Genomic DNA, 21,881 nt, shown 5'->3' on the forward strand with positions numbered 1-21,881 from the left:
GATTGGGGCCAGGCTGGCCAGGCCCACCCCCCCACCACCCTCCACCCTTGTGCACGAATTTGTCCTATATAATAAAACCTTAATATGCAAATCGACCAAATGGCCATACGACTGATAGCTATGAAGCACACTGACCACCAGGGGGCAGACACTCAACACAGGAGCTTGCCCCCTGGTAGTCAGAGCCTAAGACCATCGGAAAACACAGATATTTACATTACGATTCATAACAGTAGCAAAATTACAGTTATGAAGTAGCAACGAAAATAATTTTATGGTTGGGGGTCACCACAACATGAGGAAGTGTATTAAAGGGTCGCGGCATTAGAAAGGTTGAGAACCACTGCTCTAGAGAATAAGCAAGGAAGAAAAGAGAACTTGAACTTTGGATTTTTTCCACAGGAACACAGCATGTTAACCTAGGGCATCTAGGAAGCAGGATGTTTCTGGAATAGGAGATTCAGTACTGAGGAAAGAATTAGGACTACAGGCTGTGACTGTGCTAAGCAGATGCAGTCTATAGATGATATACATGGCCTTTTTCAAATCATTTAACTGTGTGTTCTTTTGTTGTTGTTGTTTTAAATTTTTCTCTGAAGCTGGTAGTCTGTATTGTATCATTTAGTGATGGATTATGTTTTGTTTTAATGGTGTATCTGAATACCCTAGGAATTATAACTTACTGAAAGTAGAAGTCATATATACTTTAGTTTTACTTATAGCGTTGGTCATTTTTGTCTAAAATATGAATTTTTCTCCTACTTAAAAGGGGAAAAAAAAAGGTAAAATAACTCCATTCACAGGCTAAGTGACTTATGCTATTGTGTTTTCTTAGCTCTTCAGGAAGCTGCAGCAAGGTTTGAGGAGTTAAAGGCCCAAAAAGAACTAAGACAGCTGCAGGAAGACCGAAAGAACGATAAGAAACCACCGCCTTATAAACATATAAAGGTGAGAAAAGACTTCAGGAGATCCATCTCAAGAAGAGAGACCCTTAGAGATTACCTTCTTCCTATTCTATTCATGACAAGAATTGGAAGCACAAGCATAGTGGCTTTTAGGTACAGATAAGAGCTTGAAAGAAGATAACAAAAAAGTGCCAAAGCACATTGCTAGCAATTGTGTGAACTTGATAAAACCAGTTGTGTGTTGATACACTCTCTGTTGCCTTGGAAAGTCTTCTCATATAAGTAGATTGGATTAGATTCTGTTCACAGTCAACATCTTGCAGTTTGAAAGGGACCATACAGCTGTGATAAAAAATCATAAATGGCCCTGAGATAGTGTGGATAATAATACACACATGGATAAGTCTTCTTGGTAATATTAAAGATTTAGGTGACCAGTATGACTAGGATTCCCAAGATCAGGAGAACTTGTGTAACCCTCAGTGTACCTGGCAAAAGCATCATCACCATTTATTATCTGGGTCCAATGAACCCTTTGTATTTTTTTATAATTTAAAAGTCATTTTCATGAATAATTTACAGAAGTAAAGATAAAGGGATACTGAATAATAAATTTATTAGACATTTTAGTACGTACATTAAAACCTTTTTAAAAACCTTTTAATCAAGTTAGTTTTGGTGCTTAAGTATCAGAAAACATGAGAGAAATACTATTAACAAAACAAGATTGCCCAGGTTCTTGCAAAATATTTACAATGATTTCATTTCTGGATACCTTATTTATTTTATTTTTTTGTCATTAAATGCATTGTTTTTATACTCATTGATTTTGAGTTTCTGAAGTCTTATAGTCTGAGATTTCACTTAAAAATCAATTTCAGCCTTGGCCGGTTTGGCTCAGTGGATAGAGTGTCAGCCTGTGGACTAAAGGGTCCCAAGTTCAATTCCAGTCAAGGGCACATGCCTGGGTCGCAGGCTCAATCCCCACTAGGGGGCATGCAGGAGACAGCCGATCCATGATTCTCTCTCCCTCTCCCTTCCTCTCTGAAATCAATAAAAATATATTTTAAATAAATAAATAAATAAATAAAAATCAATTTCACCACCATCTTTAGAGTCTAGTGTGTAAGTAGGGCCCAAATATTCTTTGGGAACTACTTAAACTAAAGAACTATTCGTTGTTTATCTGAAATTCAAATATAATTGGGTGACCTGGATTTTTATTTGCTAAATCTAGCAACTGTAAGCAGACTAGGAAGATGTTATATCTAGTCTTTTATGCTCTCTGGAAATATGATAGTAGTTGCAAGATACAATGAGTTTTATTTTTATTTTAATATATATTTTATTGCTTTTTTACAGAGAGGAAGGGAGAGGGATAGAGAGTTAGAAACATCAATGAGAGAGAAACATCGATCAGCTGCCTCCTGCACACCTCCTACTGGGGATGTGCCCGCAACCAAGGTACATGCCCTTGACTGGAATCGAACCTGGGACCCTTCAGTCCACAGGCCGATGCTCTATTCACTGAGCCAAACCGGTTAGGGCTTTATTTTTATTTTAAATTTTTTTTTAGAGAGAGAGATAGAAACATTGAATAGTGAGAACATCAATTGGCTGCCTACCTCCTGCACACCCCTCACCAGGGATTGGAGATTGAGCCTGCAACCCGGGCATGTGCCTTGACTGGGAATTGAACTGGTGACCTCTTGGTACATGGGTTGATGCTCAAGCGCTGAGCCACACCAGCTGGGCTATTCCTTTTCTAATAAGTAAATTTTCTTTTTGATCTTTGGTAAACCTCTAAGAAAGAATAAAAGTCATAAAATATCAACCTTTACAAATAGGTATGCTGGGGAAAACAACCCTCAAAACCTAAAATTGGGTCCAAATGGATTGGACCCTGGTGGTATATTGAGAGTTAAATGGAGTTACATCGATAACACTGAATGTAGTTAGGCCTCAAAAAAAGGGAAAGTAATCAGGTTCTCAGTCATAGATGTCAGATAACAGTAAGGTAGGCATTCAGAGTAGCACGTCAACCATATGGAGCCTGACTATTGAGGGAGCAGCTCCCCATAAGTGATCTAATCGCAGAATTTAGAGGTCGATGCATTAATTTTTTTTTTAAACAAATGTATGTCCAGGAAAAGGATTTAGAATGGGGATTGGTAAACTATGTCCATGGAGCAAATCTGGCCTAGTATGGTTGGGGGGGGGAAATAAAATATTTCCTGACACATGAAGATTATATGAAATTCAAATATTAGTATCCATAAATAAAGTTTTATTGGCACATAATCATGCATGTTCATTTACATATTGTCTATTGTTTTTGTGCTATAATGGCAGAGTTGAGCTACATTCACTAGAGGTCTAGAGCCTGCAAATGCTAAAATATTTGGTCCTTTACAAATAGTATGGTCCTGGACTGTCTGGTCCTTTACAAAAAAGTATGTTGACCCCTCTTCTAGGATGAATGTTTACCTTCAATTACATATCTTTGTTCTTACTTAAAACCATGTGTGTGTGTTTTGTTTGATTTTGGTTGTTGTTACTTTGTTTTGTTTTTTGCTTTATGTTAGGAAACTTACTTGGGATTGTTCATAGGTTAGACAAGATGGCAAGAAAGAATTATTGGCTCACCGGTGTGGTTCAGTGGTTGCGTGTCCACCTATGAACCAAGAGGTCACAGTTTGATTCCCTATCAGGACACATGCCTGGGTTTCGGGCTCAATCCCCAGTAGGGGTCATGCCAGAGGCAGCCAATCAATGATTCTTTCATCATTGATGTTTCTCTCTCTCTCTCTTCCTCTCCCTTCCTCTCTGAAATCAATAAAATACATTTCTAAAAAGAAAAAAGAATTATCTAAACCAGTGGTCACCAACCTTTCAGATCTCATGGACCACCAGTGGGCCGTGGACCACCGGTTGGCGAGCACTGAATTCTAAACATACCTTTAGAATAGGGTGAAACTTCTTTTTTTCTTAATATATTTTTATTGATTTCAGAGAGGAAGGGAGAGGGAGAAATGGAAACGTCAATGATGAGAAATAATCATTGATCGGCTGCCTCCTGAACCTCCCTCCCCCTTTCTGGGGATCGAGCCCGCAACCCTGGCATGTGCCCTTGACCGGAATCGAACCCAGGACCCTTCAGTCCGCAGGCTGATGCTCTGTCCACTGAGCCAAACCAGCTAGTGCAGGGTGAAACTTTTTTTGAGAGAGTTGTGTCAGGTAAAGATTCCTTGATTCAGGTGAATATTCGAATGCCCTATGTAGGACCTGGCAAACTTTTTGACTCGAGGGCCACAATGGGTTCTTAAACTGGACCGGAGGGCTGGAACAAAAGCATGGATGGAGTGTTTGTGTGAACTAATATAAATTCAAAGTAAAGGAGCGGAGGGGAGAGCAAGAGAACCCTCCGCTCTTTCGGCTCCGCGGGCCGGATAGAACAGCCGAATGGGCCGGATCCGGCCCACGGGCCGTAGTTTGCCCACGGCTGATCCTGGAATCTCAGGTGATTAAGCTCAACCCTTCTCTTCTATCCCTATAGAGCTTGATTTACTAGATTTGTGGTTCCCGTTTGCAAATGTTAAAGGGTTCTTTTTGTTTTGTTTTTTTTTTCTTTATGACAGAGAGGAAGGGAGTTAGAGATAGAGAGTTAGAAACATCGATGAGAGAGACATCGATCAGCTGCCTCCTGCACACCCCCTACTGGGATGTGCCCGCAACCAAGGGTACATGCCCTTCACCGTATTCGAACCTGGGACCCTTCAGTCCACAGGCCAACGCTCTATCCACTGAGCCAAACCAGCTAGGGCAAGAGTTTTAATGAGGTTTACAGTTTTTACCAATATTTTGAAGAATCTGGCAGTGAGATGTTTGTCCTTTTAAGTTGTTACAGAGAACTGGATTGAGGACAATATATTTGTACAGATTGTAGATTTTGTAATATTGTTAGAGAATAGGAGGCTCACAATGAAGTGTTAGAACTGAAACCATTTGAGAATTTAGAGGATAGAAATAATTGGTAGTTATGGTAATTTTAGATTGATTAGAATTGGTAACCTAATACCTATTAGATTGTGCTATAATGGTAGAGTTGAGCTACATTCACTAGAGGTCTAGAGCCTGCAAATGCTAAAATATTTGGTCCTTTACAAATAGTATGGTCCTGGACTGTCTGGTCCTTTACAAAAAAGTATGTTGACCCCTCTTTTAGGATGAATGTTTAAAAGCCTGCTAGGCTCTGTACTAGAACCTTTACATATATATTTTTTCTTTTTACTTATTGATTTTAAAGAGAGAAGAAGGGAGGGAGAGAGAGAGAAACGTCGATTTGTTGTTCCACCCATTCATACTTTTATAGGTTGATGCTTGTATATGCCCTGCTTCGTGATCAAACCTGCAAACTTAGTGTATCAGGATGACACTCTAGCCAACTGAACTTTCCAGCCAGGGTGCATGTATTTATTCTCACAAGTCTTGCAAAGTATGTCTTGCAAGTAAAATAATTTATCAAAATCATGCAATTCCTAAATAGTCAAGTTTTATGTATTGAATGGGTTTTTGAGATTTGACTGTTCCCAAGTTAAGTAATGCTAACTAGGGGAGACTCATAGTGTACAAATCCATCTCTATTATGAAATGACCATTTTTTTCTAAACATTGTTGCTAGTATTTGTAAAAACTAGTGGCTTCAATGTCACAGCAGCTATTTGACCTTTATGTTTTATCACACTGGATTTTCATTGGATTTTTCAGTACTAGCATCACTACTGAATAAAATGCATGGGTTACATTATTGTCTATTAAAGAGATTTCAAATTATGATAGTAACTAGTAAAATATTCACATATAGGAATTTCTATTTACATATAGGAACATTCACGTACATGAACCTCAATATTACCCAGATATTTTCATGCCACTTAAGAGTGGCAGTTTAGCCCTGACCGGTTTGGCTCAGTGGATAGAGCGTCAGTCTGTGGACTCAAGGGTCCCGGGTTCGATTCCGGTCAGGGGCATGTACCTTGGTTGTGGGCACATCCCCAGTGGGAGGTGTGCAGGAGGCAGCTGATCGATGTTTCTCTCTCATCAATGTTTCTGGCTCTCTGTCCCTCTCCTTTCCTCTCTGTAAAAAATCAATAAAAATATAAAAAAAAAAAAAAGAGTGGCAGTTTATTATATAGCAGCTAAAGTGGCACCACCATGTGGCAATAACGAAAACCAGTTACAATTTACTTGGCCTATCAGCTTTGAAATTATGATTCTATTAAAATGACAGCCCAGCCAGTGTAGCTCAGCGGTTGAGCATCGATCGACCCAGGAATCAAGAGGCCACCAGTTAGAATAAAAAAAAGTAAAAAAAAAAAAACAAATAAATAAGAGGCCACTAGTTAGATTCCTGATCAGGGCATGTGCTTGGGTTGCGGGCGCAATCTCCTATGGTGGGGGGCATGCAGGAGGCAGCCAATCAATGATGTTTCTCTCTCATCAATGTTTCTCTCTCTCTATCCCTCTCCCTTCCTCTCTAAAAAAACTAGAAACATTTCTTCAACTTTTTAATTTTAATTTTTTTTTCTTTTTTTTTTTAAATGTATTTTATTGATTTTTTTACAGAGAGGAAGGGAGAGAGATAGAGAGTTAAAAACATCGATGAGAGAGAAACATCGATCAGCTGCCTCCTGCACACTCGCCACTGGAGATGTGCCTGCAACCAAGGTACATGCCCTTGACTGGAATCGAACCTGGGACCCTTCAGTCCGCAGGCCGACACTCTATCCACTGAGCCAAACCGGACAGGGCTAAATTTTTTCATTATATATTTTTTTTATTTCAGAGAGGAAGGGAGAGGGAGAATCAAAACATCAATGATGAGAGAATCATCGATTGGCTGCCTCTTGCATGCCCCCACTGGGGACTGAGCCCACAACCTGGGCATGTGCCATTGACCCTTCAGTCCATAGGTGGATGCTCTGTCCACCGAGCCAAACCAGTTAGGGCTAAAAACATATTTTTTTTAATGACTTAAAAATTTTGTGGGGTTCATATTTTGTATGTTACATAAGGCTTTATTTTTTGTCAAACCGCCTGAATCTTTATTTCCTCCAAATTTTTTATTATGGTAAACTACAGGTAACAGAATTTACTATCTTAACCATATTTAAGAGTTCAACAAATGCATTCATAATATTTGTACTTATTGCCAGCATTCATCTCCAAAACATTTTTTATCTTGTAAAACTGAAACTCTATACCCATTAAACAATAACTCTCATTCTCTCTTCTTGGCCCTTGGCAGCCACTTCTTTTTGTCTCTAATTTTGATTCTCAAAGTACATTATTTAAGTGGAGTCATACAGTATTTGTCTTTTTGTGACTGGCTTGCTTCATGTAACATAATATCTTCCAGGTTCATCCATGTTGTAGCGTGTTTTAGAATTTTCTTCCTTTTTAGGCTGAATAATAATCCATTATTTGTACCACATTCTGCTTAGCCATTCATCTGTAAATGGACACTTGGTTTGCTTCCACATTTTAGCTGTTGTGGATAATGCTGCTAAACCTTGATGCTTCAAAATCATATAAAATGTGACATGTAACTTTAAGGAAAATAAACCTCCCTTTTATAGGTCCCGAATTGTCTTGTGTTGACTTGTCTGATATACTATGTATAGTATGTGTTTCTTTTCCAGGTGAACCGTCCTATTGGCCGGGTACAGATCTTCACTGCAGACTTGTCTGAAATTCCGCGTTGCAACTGTAAAGCTACTGATGATAACCCCTGTGGCATAGACTCTGAGTGCATCAACCGCATGCTGCTCTATGAGTGCCATCCCACAGTATGTCCTGCCGGAGGACGCTGCCAAAACCAGTGCTTTACTAAGCGCCAGTACCCAGATGTGGAAATTTTTCGCACATTACAGAGGGGCTGGGGTCTTCGAACAAAAACAGATATTAAAAAGGTGAAGAAAACGTCTTAATTTCCAATTTTTTTCTCATTAACTGCTTAATATGATTAATTCTTCTTGATGACTATGAAAAAATTGATCATAGAGGAAAATAACATAGTGTAGGGATAAACCTTGTTATTCTTGCAAAATGTATCCTTCTAGAGGTTAGAGGCTTAAGAATAGGTGTTCTCCTTATCTGTAACATCCTTAGTATTGATCATGTTCATTGTGTGTGAGGATGAAAAAACAAGGGAAATTCAGAGATATTATGGCCTTATTTGCTTTTTTTCTTTCTGAAAATCTTATCACCTGTAAGTTAAGAGAGGATAGTAAGCACATCATTTAGATGTGTAGATCACTTACTAATAAAGTTAAGTGTATTTTTTTACTGAGGGAAAATAGGTTTGGGTTATAGATCACAAAGGAAAAGATGATTGCACCTTTTCTAATGAAAATGAAGTAATATCTTCAAACTTGGAAGGACCAGCAAGTTTCTAATAAATAGACAATATTGTGTAGTTTTTGTGTAGAATAAATCTTATTTGACATTTTAATAAAATAAACCTTATTGTGACTACACTTTCTAAAGAATTTCACTGAATTTGTCTCTAAGAAAGGAAATGAATCCAAGTTGACCTGTTTAGTCATTTGCTAAGACATGTGCTGAGGATGCAGTGATCCACAAAGGAGACATGTTCAAGGCTTTCATAAAGTTTACATTCCAGAGGGGGAGAGACATTGCAGAAATCGTCACCCAGGGTAGAAGCAGAAAGGTTTCTGGAGGCATGTGGCAAAGGTCCTGAAACTTGTTTGTCTTTGAAAATATTTTAAGTTGAGACTTAGAAAATAAGTACTTATTGGCTTAGTCAGCTGAGTGTTAAAGCATTGTATATGGAGGAGACAGCATGAGTGAGAGCCAGTATGACTGTAGTGATTAAGTCAGTGGAACAGTGGTATGAAATGGGGAAGGGCAGCAGGGCATGTTCCAAGAAAAAAGAACCTGCCTGTATTAGGGAAACTGAAACTAAAGTATTTGGGCAGGTAAAGGGGGATCAATTGTCTATTTCACTGTTATAAAGAAGCTTTAGTTTACTTCCATTTTGGTTGAACTTTAGTGTCCATTGTTTTCCTCTTTCTCCAAATGGCAGAGGTAGGAGTGGGGAGGTGGTTTTTAATATCAGATAGTTGAAGCATCGTATTTGTTAGTTTCTTGAATAAACCTTTGTTAAGTGACTAGTTACATACATATGAATTGCTTTGGAGAATAATGAATCTATTAATTTCATTATTTTTTTTTTTTAAAGTAAGGTGTACTTGACCCTGGCCCATGCGTTCAGTGGTTAGAGCTTCGGCCCACACACCAAAGGGTCTCTCTCTCTCCCCGTCCCTTCCACTCTCTCAAAAAACAAACAAACAAAAAAAAACACACACACACACAATGGAAAACATCCTCAGGTGAGGATCAATAAAAAATAAAAGTAAAGTGTACTTGTAAATACAGTTGTGTTTTTTGCCATTAAGTCAAGAGCTCTTTCTTGTTCTAGGGTGAATTTGTGAATGAGTATGTGGGTGAGCTAATAGATGAAGAAGAATGCAGAGCTCGAATCCGTTACGCCCAAGAACACGATATCACTAATTTCTATATGCTCACCCTAGACAAAGTAAGTAATGGATTGTGAAATTAGTGTTGTCTCAGCCATAGTGTTTGTAGGCATGTCATACACTACCTAAAATAGTGTCTTTCCCCCATGTTCAGGGTTGATCAGGGTTCTAAAGTAGGTAAGCTTGCTCATTTCTGGCTATACATCCATGGCCAAAGGCAATACTGCTTTTACCTATTTTTTTAGATATGCAGTGTAAGTTGGGGACTATATCTGTTAGTATGTTTCCTATAGAATTAAAACCTGAAGCCAGAAAGGTTAAATAATTATTTTATTTTACAGATTAAGAAACTTCTTTGTTGCCATTTAATTAGTGCATTGAGGCCATGTAAATTGACAGTAGAACTCAGCTTATGAGTCCAAGTCAGCTTTTCAATTATAGGAATTTTCTGATGAGTTTCATTTCATTGGTACCTAGAATTATATTTGGAACTATTCCTAATGCTAGCATTATAATGTATTTATTTTATGTGTATCTCAGCTTCCTCTTTGTACCTGAATGTTAGGTTCTACTAGCCCCTCTCCCCTGCAACCCCTTTCTTCCACATAGGATTCTTTCCTGGTGTGAAACTTCGTGAACATTTCATTTTTTATCAAGTTGTATCCTTATGGTTTGTGAGATCCTCACCTCCAGGTGTTTCCTCTTTGTTTGAAATGGGTCTCAGTATTGGTATTAAAGTCTCCTTAGGTGATTTCTGATGGACTACCTAATTTAGTGGATGGGGCAAGCTTCTTCTTTTAGGTCCTCAAACTTCAGCATATTATCAGAATCACCTAACAGGCTTACTATAGCACAGATTGCTGGGCCCCCACCTCATAGTTTCTGCAAATTCCCAGATTGTTATGCTAGTGCTGATCCAACAAGTATACTTTAAGAATCACTCTTCTGACGACCAGCATGGCTCAGTGGGTAAGTGTCAACCCGTGGAACCAGGAGGTCAGGGTTTGATTCCCAGTCAGAGCACATGCCTGGGTTGCAGGCTCCATACCCAGTGGGGGGGCATGCAGGAGGCAGTCAATCAATGATTCTCTCATCATTGATGTTTCTTTCTATCTCTGTCTCTCCCTTCCTCTCTAAAATCAATAAAAATATATTTAAAAAAACAAAGAATCAGTGGGAAAATATCCTCTGGTGAGAATTAACAACAAAAAAAGAATCTGAATTGACATTTCTCCAAAGATTTACAAATGGCCAATAAACACAAGAAAAGGTGCTCAGCATCATTATTCATTAGAGAAATACAAATTAAAACCACATTGAGATACCATTTCACACCCACTGAAATAACCATATAAAAAAGGCAACCCCTGCTGGTATGGCTCAGTGGTTGAGTGTTTTGTTTTTAAATTTTTCTTTTTCTTCCACGTGACAGCAGTGATGCTGACCACGGTGGGAAGAACAGGGACCTGAGCAGACGTTAGAAGGATGCCCTGCTGGTGCGAGCTCTGAGCTTCCCCACAGGCTCCTGGCTGACTCACTGGACTAAAGCAGCGAGTTACCCCCTTCTCACCTCCACACCACCCTGACCAGAGAGGACAGGGTGTACCTGGCAGCTCTCCATTCCATCTGACCTCAGTGGTTGAGTGTTGACCCATGAACCAAGAGGTCAATGGTTTGAGTCCCAGTCAGGGCACATGCACGAGTTTCTGGCTCAATCCCCAGTAGGGGGCATGCAGGAGGCAGCTGTTGGATGATTTTTCTCATCTATGTTTCTATGTTTCTATCTCTCTTCCTTTTTCTCTCCCTAAAAATTAATGAAAACATATAGATAGGTAAATGAATGAATAAAGACAAATAATAATATATTGGTGGATATGTGGAGAAATTGAAATTCTCAGACATTGCTAGTGGGAATATAAAATGCAGTCACTTTGGTAACATTCTTCAAAAAGTTTATCAAAAAGTTCACATATAACCCAGCAGTTCCACTCCTACACATATATCCAAGAGAAATGAAACATATGTCCTCACAAAAATTTGTACATGAATGTTCATTCATAGCAACATTGTTCATGACAGTCCCAAAATGGGAGCAACCCAAATATCCATGAACTGATGGGCATCAACTGATAAACAGTGTGCTCTAAAGACTAAAAATGAAAAAGAAGACAAAACCGTGTGGTCTATCCATACATTGGAATATTATTCAGCCATAAAAAGGAATGCGATGCTGCCCTAGCCGGTTTAGCTTAGTGGATAGAGCATCAGCCTGCAAACTGAAGGGTTCCGGGTTGGATTCCAGTCAAGGGCACATGCCTAGGTTGTGGGCTCAATCCCCAGTAGGGGGCATGCAGGAGGCAGCTAATCATTGATTCTCTTTCATCATTGATGTTACTATTTCTCCCTGTCCCTGTCTGAAATCAATAAAAATATATGTATTTTTTTTTAAAAAAGAATCACTCTTCTGGGAGACTCAAACTATGCATAGGAACCTCTAGTATGTTAAAATTTTCAGAAAGTGATGAACAGTATCCGTTGGAATTCTAGGATCGGATCATTGATGCTGGTCCCAAAGGAAACTATGCTCGGTTCATGAATCACTGCTGCCAGCCCAACTGTGAAACACAGAAGTGGTCTGTGAATGGAGATACCCGTGTTGGCCTTTTTGCCCTGAGTGACATTAAAGCAGGTAAGAATCACCTAAGAATTATGGAGCTAAGAACAGAATTTCAGATTTTATCGTCTTAAAATCCCATGTGTCCTATGATCTAAAATGAGGTTTGAAAACTCCTGAGGATATATATAAAAGACTTGCCAGGTGGTAATTGACATGGATTTTTTCGTTGTTGGTGGTGGGGTTGTGATAAAATGTACATAACATGAAATTTATCATTTTTAAGTGGCATTAAATCCATTGACATGTACAACCATCACCACCATCCATCTTCATAACTCGTCATTTTCTCCAAGTGAAACTCTGTACCCATTAAACACTAACTCCCTATTATCCCCTCCCCTAGCCCCTGGCAACCACCAATTCCTTTCTGTCTCTGGATTTGACTGCTCTAAGAACCTCATATAAGGGGAATTATATAGGATTTGTTCTTTTTTTGTGACTGACTCATTTCATTTTACACACTGTCTTCAAGCTTTGTGTATGGATGATTTTAAAGGGATAAATTTCCAGACCTTTTATATGAAAACCTGGGCTTCCCTCTGGCCATTGGCAGGCACCCAGGACCTGGGCTTCTCTCGCAGCCCCAGCTTCATCCAGGTCATCTGGTCTAATTATCATATTATGCTTTTATCTACATTAATAAAAGGGATAGATGCAAATTGACTGTACCTTTGCGACCCCTACCAGCCAATCAGGAGTGAGTATGCAAATTAACCCAACGAAGATGGTGGGTTAATTTGCATACACAGGCGCCGGGTGGCCTCTGGGCAGTGTGGGAAGGCAGAAAGGCGCTCCGATCTGGAGCGAAGGTGGTGCCAGCAGCCAGGGGAAGGAAGGCCCATTCTTGCACGAATCTTCGTGCATTGGTCCTCTAGTTATTATAGATCGGTCTGCCTTAGAAAAGCATCAGCAATCCATGGCTCCTTTCTTACTACCCCTTTCACAGACACCCCCCTCCCCCCCAAAAAACAAACAAACAAAAAAAACAAATATTTTCTCTGTAATTTAAATATACTGCCTAGGAGTTGTTTTGACTTTTCAGAATTTTAAAGGTTTTGACAATTTTCATATTTCAGAAATTCAGCCACTAGTTCTTTTTTCCTGTGTTACACCACTTAAAGTATTAACTGAGGAAGGTAACAAAGCTTGATTGTCACGATGCACTGTGCTCTACTCTGTGATGCTGTTTTTAAAAATGATGACTGGTATCAAGTTTTTTGAATAGATGGATTCAGAATAAATTGGATAAATTGCTACTTTGTAACAGGAATTATAAAGTGAATACAATAACAACTACCATTTATCAGATGCCAGACACTGTTCCAAGCATGTTACCTAATATAATCTTTGCAAAAGTGCTATAAAGTATGTGGCATCATACCTATGTTACTTGGATTCTTGGGTTTCACTCCTCTCTCATTCTTTTCTTAATTTTTATCTCTATCCACCCCAGGATGGGGGAGGATGGGTATGGTTCCTCTGTATTAATTACTCAGATGTTACTGGGTTATATGATTTAGTTCTTATATCTTTCCTGACTGCTTTCTCTAGTACATTTGTACTCAGAACTTTAGTCTCCATGGGGATGGTTTCCTCTGCCATATCTAGCTACAAATGTTCTCTTCTCTCTTCTCCTGTATCAGCTCAGGTAGCATGTGTGGCAATTCATAGACCTTCTTGTCCTCACTTGACTTCCAGTCTATATGGGTGTGATGGGAAAATGAGATAGAATGTGCTGAGTGCCATGTAGAGTTCCTGTAGGAACTGCAACCTTGGCAAATGGAATCAGAACTTTTCAGCCTATTCTTCTCCTTACTCTTCCAACTTCCTGAGCTTTTCACATACCTGTTATTTTCTGCCTCCCACATGTGTCATATATACTCCCTTCACCATCCCCAATGAGTTCAGACCTCTCAAGGATTATTGTATGTTGGACTCTTATAGAATGTTACGAAGTCTTTCCTTTGTGTGCACTGATACATTCTGATTTATCCCCTTATGTACTTAAGTTTACATAGTAGATGCTGAATGAGCAGCAGATTATTTCAGATATCCTGCTATCTTATACTTATGTATAGCGTTGAGTTGCATTATAAGCACATAAAATTTATGAAAATTGAGTCATATACTTTTAAATTGTTTAATAAGAATAGTGTGATAGAATTATCCGTTATTTAGTCCAATAAACTCGCAGTGGGTGTGAGAGGAGAAACATGACTCTGCTGTTACCTTGGTCAATCTCAGTTCCTGCAGGTTCCTTGCCTTGTACGCCTTTCACCAGGCCATGAGTGGTTTTAGTATTCAGACCATTTTATACCCTTAAATATAAGCTAGCTGCTTAAAAATGTGCTTGACCAAATAAATAATCTATTTCTAATATTAGATGGAAAACTGTTTTGATTAGTCTCACTGGTAGATGAATCATTCTGCAATGTGAAATTTAAGATTTGACAGTTTTGACTGAATGATTGTCATCTAAGCCATTACCGCTGCCCAGAGACAACCTCTTGGTATCCTATCTAATAAAAGAGTAATATGCAAATTAACCATCACTTCGCTGCACCCACAAGCCACGCCCACCAGCCAATCAGGAGTGAATATGCAAATAAACCCAACCAAGATGGCTACCGCCCCAGAGAGCAGGAGGGAGGCATGGGTTTCCCTGGCAATGGAGGAAGCCAAGCTTTCCGCCTGCACTTGCCGGCCTAGGCCTCCACTCAAGGCTACAAAGTTTCAATGATAAAGATACATAAACCCAACAGAAATGGCGGCAGCCACGGAGCTGGAAAGAGCAGGAAGCTAGGGTTGCCTGTGGTGATGGAGGAAGCCAAGCTTTCCCCACACCCTGGCTGGCCCAGGCCTCCGCTTAAGGCTACAAAGTTTCAATTATAGAAGATAGATAAGTCCCAACAGAAATGGCTGCCACCACGGAGCAAGCAGAAGGCTTGGCTCCGCTCCAGGCTACAAAGTTTCAATTGTAGAAGATAAATAAACCGCAGATACCAGGGCCTCCGCTTGAGTTGCCAGGGGGCGTGGCCAGCCTGCAAACCACCACAGGCCCCTCACCCAGGTGGCCCCACGCCCCAAAGGAACCCCCACCCTGATCCGGGACATCCTTCAGGGCAAACCAGCTGGCTCCCACCCATGCACCAGGCCTCTATCCTATCTAATAAAAGAGTAATATGCAGATTGACCATCACTCCAACACACAAGATGGCTGCCCCCATGTGGTCAAAGATCCTGCCCCCATGTGGATACAAGATGGCCAGCAGGGGAGGGCAGTTGGGAGGGACCAGGTCTCCAAGGGAGGGCAGTTGTGGGCGATTAGGCCAGCAGGAGAGGGCAGTTAGGGGTGACCAAGCCGGCAGAGGAGGGAAGTTGGGGCGACCAGGCCTGCAGGGAAGGGCAGTTGGGGGGGACCCAGGCCTGCAGGGGAGAGCAGTTGGGGGGGGACCAGGGCTGCAGGGGAGGGCAGTTAGGGGTGACCAGGCCTGCAGGGGAGGGCAGTTGGAGGGGACCCAGGCCTGCAGGGGAGAGCAGTTGTGGGGGACCAGGCCTGCAGGGGAGGGCAGTTAGGAGTGACCAGGCCTGCAGGGGAGGGCAGTTATGGGCAAACAGGCTGGCAGGGGAGCAGTTAGGCATCAATCAGGCTGTCAGGGGAGTGGTTAGGGGGTGATCAGGCTGTCAGGCAGAAGCAGTTAGGGGCAATCAGGAAGGCAGACAGGAGAGCAGTTGGGAGCCAGCAGTCCTGGATTGTGAGAGGGATGTCCGACTGCTCGTTTAGGCCCAATTCCACTGGGATTGGGCTTAAACAGGCAGTCGGACATCCCTTGAGGGGTCCCAGATTGGAGAGGGTGTAGGCTGGGCTGAGGGACAACACCCACCCCCCACCCCCCACCCCCCCGTGCATGGATTTTGTGCACCGGGCCTCTAGTACGTATATAAAATTCTTGTATTTATTTGTTAGGCCTTTACTAATGTGTTTTGAGTTTGAGTGTGTTTTATTTGCGTTCTTGGTTTTGATGACATGCACAACAGAAAGGAGACTTTTCCTACCTTAAAATCTATTTGTACATCTCTTTTTAAAAGTTTACAAATTATTGCTATGGTATTATGTCATATTTTCTCAACAAGCCTGTGTGAGGTTGCTATTTCTCCATTTAACGGATATACTCAGGGCTCAAATCACTTAGATCATAGTGTAAGTGGGATGTAAAGCCAGAACTTTAGGTCTATGGTCCAGAGTTCTCTCATATTATTCTATACTGAGATGTCTCTCCCTTGAGTGCTGCCAGGTGCTCACCTTGGCACAAACAGGTTTTCTTCATACCTGCATTCCTAATGCCTGGCACATCACTAGAAGTTGTTGTCTGTTTGTTTTTCGTAATGAATTAATATACCAGTATTTTGGATCTGAATGGTTAGAAAACAAATTTAAAAAACCAACTTGGGATATTAACACTTCTGTAGTAAAAGTTGGTTTAAATATTACTTGTTAAGCCATTTAAGTTTTTCTCTTATTAAGTTGTATTAGGTGATTAATAATGTTACAGGATTTCCCTAACTGGTTTGGCTCAGTGGATAGAGCATCAGCCTGTGGACTGAAGGGTCCCAGGTTTGATTCCGGTCAAGGGCATGTACCTTGGTTGTGGGGGTGTGCAAGAGGCAGCTGATCAATATTTCTCTCTCATTGATGTTTCTAACTCTATCCCTCTCTCTTCCACTCTGTAAAAAAATGAATAAAATTTTTTTAAAAAAATAATGTTACAGGATTAGAATTTAATATTTTATTAATAGAGTGGGATTTGTAATTAATTTTTAATGTATTTTTATTGATTTCAGAGAGGAAAGGAGAGGGAGAGAGACATAGAAACATCAATGATAAGAGAGAATCATTGATCAGCTGCACATACCCCCACTGGGGATTGAGCCCACAACCCAGGCATGTGCCTGACTAGGGATCAAACCATGACGTCTTGGTTCATAGGTCTGCACTCAACTACTGAGCCATGGCAGCTGGGCTGATTTTTATTCTTTCAAAAATTAATAATTTCTCTTACAAGTCAACATACTTTTTGTTACTAATGCAGAAATAATGTAATTAATACCATAGATATTAATCTTTTCATGGTCTCTTATGCAGGCACTGAACTTACCTTCAACTACAATCTAGAATGTCTTGGGAATGGAAAGACTGTTTGCAAATGTGGAGCCCCAAACTGCAGCGGCTTTTTGGGTGTAAGGCCAAAGGTACCTTCTAAACATTTGAATCGGGAATAGTGGTGTGGTCCTCCCACCCTATCCAGGGCACGGCTGAGTCTTTATTTTAAGATGTCTCTTTGAAATAATGACAGAAAATAGTTGTTATGGTCACTGGCAATTTGCTAAGTAAGCATTCTGATGATCAGTTTGGTGACACAGAGCATCTTTTGAGTACTGTTGGAGTGTTTTAAACAATCTGACTTCTAACTGGGGATACCTTTTTAGCTAAGAAGCCTGTAAATAGAAATCTTAAAGTGGGTTATTTGCCACATTTTTATTGGTCTCAGCTGATCTTACTCATATTTCCTAATAAGCTACTTATCTTCTATATATATAAAAGCCTAAGCGACCATTACAACCGAACAACCAGAACGAGTGGTCAACTAGTCGCTAAGATGCACACTAACCACCAGGGGGCAGACGCTCAATGCAGGAGCTGCCCCCTGGTGGTCAGTGCTCTCTCACAGCCAACCTCCTGTGGCTCCTCCCCACAACCAGCGCTGATTGGCCCTCATGGGGGGGCCGGCCGGACAACCTCCCAAAAGGCCTCAATCGCCGGCCAGGCTGAGGGACCCCACCAGTGCACAAATTCGTGCACTGGGCCTCTAATATTATATAATACTGTCAATAAACATAGTATCCTTAATCTTATCATTGTAACAAAGTATAAACATTGTTGTGAGTTCCTAGTATTTTATATGTGCTGTTTAACTGAATTATAATTCTATAACTGTTAAGAATTGTCTATAAGTCTGCATCCTACTTTTCTTAAATATTATAAAAAACTCTCCTTGCTGTTCCATAGTCTTCTCAATCATTATTGTTAGTGACTGTTAAATTTTTTATATAATGGGTGGACCATAATAGTTGAACATCTGGATACTTCTAGATATCTCGCCATAAGTAACAGCACACTGAAAATTTATGTTTAATTTTGATGCATAGTAGATTATACAGTGACTTTTGGGTATTTCCATTATGGTTTTTTGATTATGAAGTCAATATTAAGAACTGAAAATTTCAAATTAATATAGAAACCCATAACTAAAGAGAATAATCCGTTTGAGCAGTTACACGTGAAGATGATCCAGTAATTATTTTATTAAGTAAGGAAAATTATTATTATATTACGTTGGATTTTGTTTAGTTGGTTGGGTTAAATGGTCTTATTCTTTCAGGTTCCCAGTTGACTTTTTGCCTATAAATTAAAATATAACTGAGTTTAACCCGAATTTAATGATGTTACATGCATTGGGAATGATAGTTTCTGCATCCGTAAGATCTAGGTAGCATTTCACACATGAATCAGTAATAAGAGAATTTCAAGAGCAGAAGCTTATGAAAACCACCAGGTTTGGTGACCAAGAATGGGAGCACAGAGGAGACCTGCTGTGCTAGGATCTGTCTTAAGTAGCGGACATAATTTGATTTAGATAAAAATGCATATCTTGTTGAGGCCAAGGACCATGAACTAGATTTTTTGTGTCTTCCAAGCACATCGCTCATACTAAGTGCTCAGTGAAGGTTTGTTGAATAAAGTAAGAAATGTGTATGCACACACAAACACACAAAGAAGTCTTCCTTAGTTATGAAATTAATGTAAAAATAAAACTTATGAAAGGGGTGACCTTTAACATCAGCTTGTGTGTCAACAAAAAGAACATATCTCTTTAATTTCATTCAGGTAGCAGGGGTAGTTGGTACAAAAGTTAATTAATACAACCACTTATTGGGTACCTTACTATAATACTGTGATGGGTTAGGTGCCTTTTCTGCATTTTCTCTTACCTTTACAACAGTCTGTAAGGACTGTCTCTTCCCAGAGGAGAGACTGAGACTCAGAGAGAATAATTAACCTGGTCAAGATCATACAACTAATGTGTTGACAGAATGCTGACTGCTCAATATCTGACCTCTAGAATCAACCCATTGCCACGGAAGAAAAGTCAAAGAAATTCAAGAAGAAGCAACAGGGGAAGCGCAGGAGCCAGGGTGAAATCACAAAGGAGCGAGAGGATGAGTGTTTCAGCTGTGGGGATGCTGGTCAGCTTGTCTCCTGTAAGAAGCCGGGCTGCCCAAAAGTTTACCATGCAGACTGTCTCAATCTAACCAAGCGACCAGCAGGTTGGTGCCAAAATCTGTTAAGAGTGTTCCTTGTTCTCAGCCAGAATTCTCAAAGCCCTCTGGCCTTCCTATGCATCCCATGCAAAGTATTGAGGGGATTTGGGTCCATGTTCTTACTCTTGGAGTACATTACAAAGGCTTAGAACCCTATTTTTATAGAGAAGGGAACAGAAATTCACTTGCTATATATCAAGTATTTTATGTTTCTGTTATGTTATTTTATCCTCCTAACAACCCATAAAGATGAGACCTTTTCACCTTCCCATGGTGTAGATAAGGAAACTCAGAATCAAGTTTGGTGAGATGATTTGTCTCATTAGAACATAAAGATGTAGGAGCTGGATTGAAAGCCAGGTTTTCTGACTGAACCGCATCCAGCACGGCCAGTGGTGAACCAGAGGAGGGGCGGTAAGGATTAACATGTTAAGCACCGAGTCACCGGTGGCTGACACTATACTTTCTGTCCAAAAGACAAAACAGGCTGGGCGCTTAACATGTTAAAGAAAACAGACAAGAGAATATAGTTGGGGCCAGGTGGGTCACTCTGGCTGGATGAGGACACAGTGACACAGCCTATATGCCAAATCTTTATTTTATAATCCGATCACACAAAGCAAAACAAGGGAGTGGTCAAGATGTTTACAATGTTCTTGTGAGTTTCAAATCTCCCTTCCTGTTGTTGCGATTCTCTGAACTCTATCAAACTTTATTTTGGCAGCACTTGGTGCACCACCCACAGCCCACATTCCTCAACTACATAGGACTACAGGGTCGGATTATAAGGTTAAGCTTACAACCGTAGCCTTTGGCTATAACTGTGCTTGGGAGGGCTTTGCCCTCCAAGCTGGGACTTACATGTGGCATTGCCATAAGAGGACCGTGCCCTTTCGTCATTCCCAGGCTTGAACCTGTCCAAATGCTACAGCCTCTCTCCATATCTGACCTCAAGTTTACTAAAACACATTCCCTTTCTAAAGAAAGAGCAGTTGAGACAGAGTGGAGCTTTAGATCATTCTAGTCAGTGAGGTGTGGATTGACACCCTTTTAGACCTCGTTAGCACACTTCCCTCTGAAGGAGATGCAGGGGTGTCAGATGAGAAAACTGCTTAGGCAGATATGGTACCTGGAAATTTGTGGTTGGAGAAGTCACTAATATTTGTGTGGTGATTTGGAATTAGCGGATTTTAGGGGTTTGGACCTGCCATCTATTTTAAATTACAAAGGTAAGAAACCAGTGGGAAGCCATTCAAGGTGAGGAGATTATACATCACTAGTGGCCTATTTCCTGGAATTGCAGAAAGAGAACAAGTATGGGGAGGGAGTGAGAGGAGTATGTCCTTCAATATGTGGTTGCTAGGATAATGAAATAATAGAAAATGAGATAGTGTAGGGACAGGCCATAACATTGACCTAACACTTCCAGGAAGTGGAAATGGGAAATTGTTTCAGAATCAATTACTCATGGCCAGGGCTGGCACAGGCTGTGATAGAACTGATCTGGCCTATGAGCCAGGAGCAAAGTCTAGCCAGCATAGTTTATTGGAAGGAGCTGGGGAAGAAACACTGTCCATGACAGAGACTCTCAGCTATCATGAAGTGGAGACAAATACACCTAAGGTTATCTTTGGTCTTTTCCCACTGATTCTGTGTAGACAACTCAGATAAAGTTTGTGCTAATTTCAAGACTTAAAATTGAGCAAATGTAAATCTGCTTTCTTTTTTTTTCTCACATTTGTATATCTGCTCCCACTTCCTACTAATAACCAAATAAGCAGGAGTTTAAATAGCTGAAATGTCCCCCTTAGAGTTGAATATTTATTTATTTTTAAATACATTTTTATTGACTTCAGAGAGGAAGGGAGAGAGAGAGAGATAGAAACATCAATGATGAGAGAAAATCATTGATCTGCTGCCTCCTGCACACTGCTCACTGGGGAGTGAGCCCGCAACCCCAGCATGTACCCTGACTGGGAATCGAACCTTGACCTCCTGGTTCATAGGTCGACACTCAATTACTGAGCCATGCCGGTTGTGCTAGAGTTGAATATTTAAAGGACAAAAAGAGTTTGCAAAATATGAAAGTAATATCCTCATATTTTATCTAAGACAAGCATGTCAAACTCAAAGGCTAACACAGGCCAAATAAACAAGGTTTAAGTTAATGTGGGCCACAAAAAAAAAAGCTTCAATTTTTATAGAAACGTAGGTTTATTTCGATAGAGACATGCTGAATACAAAGGGCTGAAATAAATGAGTAATCATTAACATAAAATAATAGAACGTTTTAATAAAAAAATTTTCTTGAACATTAACTTACCAGACACTGAATAACTGCACAAATTAATAAGGTGT

At 40.3% G+C, this 21,881-nt stretch overlaps 1 protein-coding gene across 5 annotated transcripts in view; it reads left to right on the forward strand.

Annotated features, from left to right (window-relative positions):
- Positions 1-21,881, forward strand: part of NSD1 (nuclear receptor binding SET domain protein 1) — a 146,528-nt gene that overhangs the window by 121,522 nt on the left and 3,125 nt on the right. For all 5 annotated transcript variants that reach the window (XM_080675638.1, XM_080675641.1, XM_080675640.1 and 2 more), the window contains 6 exons: positions 836-948; positions 7,607-7,876; positions 9,409-9,525; positions 12,014-12,155; positions 17,287-17,393; positions 19,325-19,529. In XM_080675638.1, the coding sequence (XP_080531764.1) occupies positions 836-948; positions 7,607-7,876; positions 9,409-9,525; positions 12,014-12,155; positions 17,287-17,393; positions 19,325-19,529 (954 nt within the window). The remainder of the gene's footprint in view (positions 1-835; positions 949-7,606; positions 7,877-9,408; positions 9,526-12,013; positions 12,156-17,286; positions 17,394-19,324; positions 19,530-21,881) is intronic.

The sequence above is a fragment of the Plecotus auritus genome (genome assembly GCF_963455305.1).
Source record: "Plecotus auritus genome assembly, chromosome: 6".
NCBI lineage: Eukaryota > Metazoa > Chordata > Mammalia > Chiroptera > Vespertilionidae > Plecotus > Plecotus auritus.